This window comes from Halichoeres trimaculatus, unplaced genomic scaffold (genome assembly GCF_033239565.1).
Source record: "Halichoeres trimaculatus isolate MK-OKI-2021-1 unplaced genomic scaffold, fHalTri1.1 fHalTri1_scaffold_3, whole genome shotgun sequence".
Classification (NCBI taxonomy): Eukaryota; Metazoa; Chordata; class Actinopteri; order Labriformes; family Labridae; genus Halichoeres; species Halichoeres trimaculatus.
In genome coordinates, this window is record NW_027437181.1 from 342391 (window position 1) to 348390 (window position 6000).

At 48.5% G+C, this 6000-nt stretch overlaps 1 protein-coding gene across 1 annotated transcript in view; it reads left to right on the forward strand.

Moving 5' to 3' along the window:
• Positions 1-3973, forward strand: part of trip4 (thyroid hormone receptor interactor 4) — a 98948-nt gene extending 94975 nt beyond the window's left edge. Inside the window, exon 13 of the mRNA XM_074666584.1 lies at positions 3676-3973. Within this exon, the coding sequence (XP_074522685.1) occupies positions 3676-3740 (65 nt within the window). The 3' untranslated portion in view covers positions 3741-3973. The remainder of the gene's footprint in view (positions 1-3675) is intronic.
• The last annotated feature ends 2027 nt before the right edge of the window (positions 3974-6000 follow it).

Sequence of the window (6000 nt, forward strand, 5' to 3'; positions counted from 1 at the left end):
GCCCATCAGGATGAAAGGATGATGAGAGGATGATGAAAGGATGATGAGAGGATGATGTGTTTCTGTAATGAGGGATTTATCTTGGCTGTGATCTTGGATGAGGTTTTGGCGGCGTTCCCCTGAATTCCAGAGGTGTTTCCACCGCGAGCAGCTCGGGCTCCTGGCAGATCAGACCCACGCTGACAGATATTCAGACACGCGAGGAAACGTTGAGCAAACAGCACTTCTCCTCAACACCTTGTTTCTGCTGCTGCTCCCCGCAGAGTTCAGCCGTAACGTGACAACATGAACAGAAAGCACCAGCGCCAGCCCCTTCCCCGCCCGTCACACCCCCATCATTCCTCCCTGCCCCGCTGAGGGGAACAGCAGCTAATGCAGGGGTTTGACGAGCAGGACACCGAGCAGGACGCCGAGTGGGACGCCAAACAGGCCGCAGGGACTCGGGTGTTATTTGCCTGGGAGTTAAGGAGAGGGTCAGACTGGTTATCCAAACAGCAGAGGTTGTTTTGCAGTGAGAGCAGCGTTTCTGTAGGAAGGAGAGTTTTAAAGTGTGATCGATGCTGCTCAGGCTTTTCTCAGAGGGAGGAGAGTGTCCGGGCAGACGAGGAGGTCAGCTGGGATCAGGAGCTGCAGGGGTTTTGTTTACACTCCATAGCTACAAGCCTTTTATAAATAGCAGCCTGACAATCTCCCTCTTTGAGATTCTCAGCTGTTTTCATCTCTGTAAACACGCTCAGCAGAGGTTCACATGAGTTAGCAAGCAGCAAATTATAACTGTGGAAACTCTCACAACAATGGAGGCTACTGTTGAAACGGCTGTCTGCTAATCAGCAAGTTCATGCAAGTGCTGTTTGCTGGCTCAGCGACAGGATCCAGACGCTTTAATGAAAGAATAGTTGAGTGTTGGATTCTTGGCAGGCGCAGAAACATGCTCTGACATAAACATGTGGCTCCATGAGGGGAGCAGACCTCCTTCCTCGCTGTCAGGAGGTGCTAGTCGTACTTATCACTGAGAGCGTTTTAAATCTCATAAATCTGTTAAACTGGTGCAGATGGTTTCAGATCAGCTGGGTGGATCATGGCGTCCCTCAGGGATCTGTTTTCAGCCCACTGTTTCTCTTTAGTTGTACTTATCTGTTCTTGTTATGCTGATGATATCAACATAATTTTTTTATTATTATCTGTTTTATTTTATTATTTCATCAAGGCACTGAATTTATTCATGCTTGTAAAAACAGTTTGTCACCTTTGCGATGGGTACAGGTGAGCAGCAGAATCATCAGACAGATAAATTAATATTTCTATAATCAAAGGCATAAAAAGCTGGTTGTATGTTGTGTCTTAGCTAAAGCACAGCTAGCTGCTACAAGCTTGTTTAAAGGACGCTGCTTTAGTTTTCTACTACCCTGATGTAAACATGCACAACTGACAGTTTAGCATCATTTTGATCTTTTAATGAACATAAAGTTGTTTGTGGGCTGTGTCTGGGTCAGGATCTGGGTGGATCCAAACCTTTAGCAAGGACCAAAGGCTGGTGGTGCTAGCTCTGCTAGAGTTAGCCACACTCAGCTAACCAGATCATGTGACTCTGTTTTTATCAGTGTTAAAGTTTCAAGATGAGGAAATTCAGCAAAGTGAATGTTGTAAGGAAAGGAAGTTTATTTGTTGAGCATAATTCCCACACAAGGCAATCCAAAGTGTTTCACTGCTAAAATAAAATAAAATCACAATAAGGCAAAAAAAATACTCATTACATAAAACAATTAAAAATACAGTCAGTTTTTATATACAGAGCTAAACAGAGGTGCCCTAAGATTTTTTTACAATAAGTATATATAAAATAGAATAATTTAATCAGTGTAACCAAGGAAAAAGCTTTTCATTTCAACACACTGAACCTTTTAGATAAATTTCACTTATTGTCCATTTTCTCACCGTCACTCTCAGTTAGAAAGAAATGATTCACTTCCACGTTTCCTCCTTTAAAGTTCCCATCTCCTGCTCCTTTCCTGCAGTTTAATCTGGATCATTGATGTCTTCATGAAATGGTAGTAACATGTTTTGGTCCAAAAAGCCAATAAATCAAGCACAGCAGCATTGTTTCCAGGCTCTCATAGCCCCTCTGTTCAGAACGCTCTGATTTAGTGGGCGTGGCCTTCATATGTAAATGAGCTACCGCTGATACCGCCCCGCTCTTCCACGTCACTGAGAGCGGCGCCACGAGCTCTGAGTGCACAATGTTTAGAAAACAGAGAAGCTCGTTTACCGTAACATTACAGGCTAAAACAACAGGCTAACTGCAGCTAAAGTTAGCATCCTGAAGCTAACACAGAGACAGGGGGGACACTGAGGAAAAGCTCTTCCATCTGCTCCACAGCACACAGCATTTAAAATACTCACATTTCCAGGGTCCCAGGTTTGTTGGAGGATGGTTGGTAATGCGCCTGGATTCAGGACCAGTCTATTGGCTAGCCCTCTGTTGGACTGTCCAAAGTTGGAAAAGCAGTCGGCCGTGAAGTGACTAGCACACACATGCTCAGTTTTACTGAGTGTAGCTGGAACATTTCCTGATAAATGAACTCTAGACACTTAGTCTGTCTTCTTCTGAGATGGGAAGCTTGAGCATGGAGCTATGTGGCTGTTTACAGCCAAAAACAGAGCAGTGATGGCTGCTGGAGCAGCAGTGGGGAGGGGGTTTGGGGGTATCTGCTCTGGTGGACCAATCAGGTCAGACTTGCTCCTGATTGGTCAAAAAAGGGAATCGCTGACGTCAGCAAATCCCCAAAATCCAAACAGCTGGTTTTAGGTCAGGATTTTACATTAACAAGCTCTACTAAGAACAGGTTTGGTCATTAAATATCACTTTTTGTGGGCTGGGAGGAAAGACAAAGACCCACAAACTTCACTAAAAGACTTAATAAAGTGATTTTTGCAGAATATGGGACCTTTAAAATACACTAATTTAATAAGTGTAACTTAGGAAAAAAAGTACGTTCAGGACAATTAAACAAGGGGAAATGTGTAAAAGCCAAAAACAAGTTATCAGTGTCTTATTTTGCAGGATACAGCAGAACAAACGCAGTGAAATAAAATGAAATATTCAGGATTAAGCTGAAACAAGTGAGGAAAGGAGCTTTTCATCACATCACTCTGAACCTTTGAGATTAATTGAGCTGATTGACCTCCAGGTTTCCTCCTCTAAAGTTAGAAACTGATCCACTCCACCTGAAGCAGTTATCCAGGTGATGCTGATCTCTCCTCAGGGAAACTGAAACTTTCAGCTCTGAACATTTTCCACCTCGTCCTGCGTCAGTCTGGCTGTAACTGGATTAACAGACGTCTTATTCAGCCTCTGACGACGCTGTGCTCTAATCGCTCTTTGTCGGGAATAAAAGCTCTCATTGGCCTTTTACCTCATCCTCCCCCTTCTCCCCCCATCTCTCCCCCGTCCTCCCCCCATCTCTCCCCGTCCTCGCCGCGGTCTCTCCCCCCGTCTCTCCCCCCATCTCCCTCCATCTCTCCCCGTCCTCGCTGCGGTCTCTCTGAGGCCGCCTCTAATCAGCGGGCCTTGAGCTCTCAGAAAGGTCACTCTGTCCCTTTGATGGTGTTTTGATTCATCCCTTCCTCTTTTCTCCCCCTCCTCCCCTCTTCCCTTTCTCCCCCTTTCTCTCACAGGGAAGCTGGAGAGTCACTACCACCAGGGCGCCAAGAAGGGGCTGGCCCCGTCAGCGGTGGAGTGATGTCAGAGTGACGTCAGAGTGATGTCAGAGGAGGAAGTGAGCCTGAGAGGACGAGGAAATCGGTCGTCAAACGTTTGATCTGAGCTTCGTTTGCAGTTTAATCACCAACGTTTTCATTTGACCAGAGGATACTGTTCAGAAACGTAAAATACAAAATACGTTGTTCAGATATTTACATCCTGCTTCTCTTTTTTGATTCTGCAGAAATAAAAAGTCTAATTTGCTGTTTTTGGTGTTTGTTTCCTTTAATCCAGTAAAAAGTTGATTTGAAGGAAATGGTTTAAGTTTTGTCTCGTCACTAAAAGCTGAACGCCGCCCTCCTCGCTTCCAGCAGCTCTTCCTCACACACCTCAGGCCTGGTTTCCTCCAACAATAGCCCAGTGTTAGAAAGCACAGCCTGCTCATTCATGTCAGCGGGATCCTGGCCTCGGCACAGCGGGGGGGATGACGCAGAGCTCCAGACAGGAAACGCAGTCGTCAGGCAGATCGTCACGCTTGTTATGCTCGTTATGCTCGTTATGCTCGTCAGCATGACCCCACGTCACCCTGCAGCACGGTGTTAGCGTCATCAAACACATGCACGTGTCCTTTACCTTCTGTGTTTGAGCTGCAGCAGGTTGTTTATCTGAGAGGAGCTGAGGAAGAGGAGCTGAGGAAGAGGAGCTGAGGAAGAGGAGCTAAAGAAGAGGAGCTGAGGAAGAGGAGCTGATAGAGAGGAGCTGAGGAAGAGGAGCTGAGGAAGAGGAGCTGAGGAAGAGGAGCTGATGAAGAGGAGCTAAAGAAGAGGAGCTGAAGAAGAGGAGCTGAGGAGGAGGAGCTGGGGAAGAGGAGCTGAGGAAGAGGAGCTGAGGAAGAGGAGCCGAAGAAGAGGAGCCGAGAAAGAGGAGCCGAGGAAGAGGAGCCGAGGAAGAGGAGCTGAGGAAGAGGAGCTGAAGAAGAGGAGCTGAGGAAGAGGAGCTGAGGAAGAGGAGCTGAGGAAGAAGAGCTGAAGAAGAGGAGCTGAGGAAGAGGAGCTGAGGAAGAGGAGCTGAGGAAGAGGAGCTAAAGAAGAGGAGCTGAAGAAGAGGAGCTGAGGAGGAGGAGCTGGGGAAGAGGAGCTGAGGAAGAGGAGCTGAGGAAGAGGAGCCGAAGAAGAGGAGCCGAGAAAGAGGAGCCGAGGAAGAGGAGCCGAGGAAGAGGAGTCGAGGAAGAGGAGCTGAAGAAGAGGAGCTGAGGAAGAGGAGCTGAGGAAGAGGAGCTGAAGAAGAGGAGCTGAGGAAGAGGAGCTGAGGAAGAGGAGCTGATAGAGAGGAGCTGAAGAAGAGGAGCTGATAGAGAGGAGCTGAGGAAGAGGAGCTGAGGAAGAGGAGCTGAGGAAGAGGAGCTGAGGAAGAGGAGCTGATGAAGAGGAGCTAAAGAAGAGGAGCTGAAGAAGAGGAGCTGAGGAGGAGGAGCTGGGGAAGAGGAGCTGAGGAAGAGGAGCTGAGGAAGAGGAGCCGAAGAAGAGGAGCCGAGAAAGAGGAGCCGAGGAAGAGGAGCCGAGGAAGAGGAGCTGAGGAAGAGGAGCTGAAGAAGAGGAGCTGAGGAAGAGGAGCTGAGGAAGAGGAGCTGAGGAAGAAGAGCTGAAGAAGAGGAGCTGAGGAAGAGGAGCTGAGGAAGAGGAGCTGAGGAAGAGGAGCTAAAGAAGAGGAGCTGAAGAAGAGGAGCTGAAGAAGAGGAGCTGAAGAAGAGGAGCTGAGGAGGAGGAGCTGGGGAAGAGGAGCTGAGGAAGAGGAGCTGAGGAAGAGGAGCCGAAGAAGAGGAGCCGAGAAAGAGGAGCCGAGGAAGAGGAGCCGAGGAAGAGGAGTCGAGGAAGAGGAGCTGAAGAAGAGGAGCTGAGGAAGAGGAGCTGAGGAAGAGGAGCTGAAGAAGAGGAGCTGAGGAAGAGGAGCTGAGGAAGAGGAGCTGAAGAAGAGGAGCTGAGGAAGAGGAGCTGAGGAAGAGGAGCTGAAGAAGAGGAGCTGAGGAAGAGGAGCTGAGGAAGAGGAGCTGAGGAAGAGGAGCTGAGGAAGAGGAGCTGAGGAAGAGGAGCCGAAGAAGAGGAGCCGAGAAAGAGGAGCTGAAGAAGAGGAGCCGAGGAAGAGGAGCTGAAGAAGAGGAGCTGAGGAAGAGGAGCTGAGGAGGAGGAGCTGAGGAAGAGGAGCTGAAGAAGAGGAGCTGAAGAAGAGGAGCCGAAGAAGAGGAGCCGAGAAAGAGGAGCCGAGGAAGAGGAGCCGAGGAAGAGGAGTCGAGGAAGAGGAGC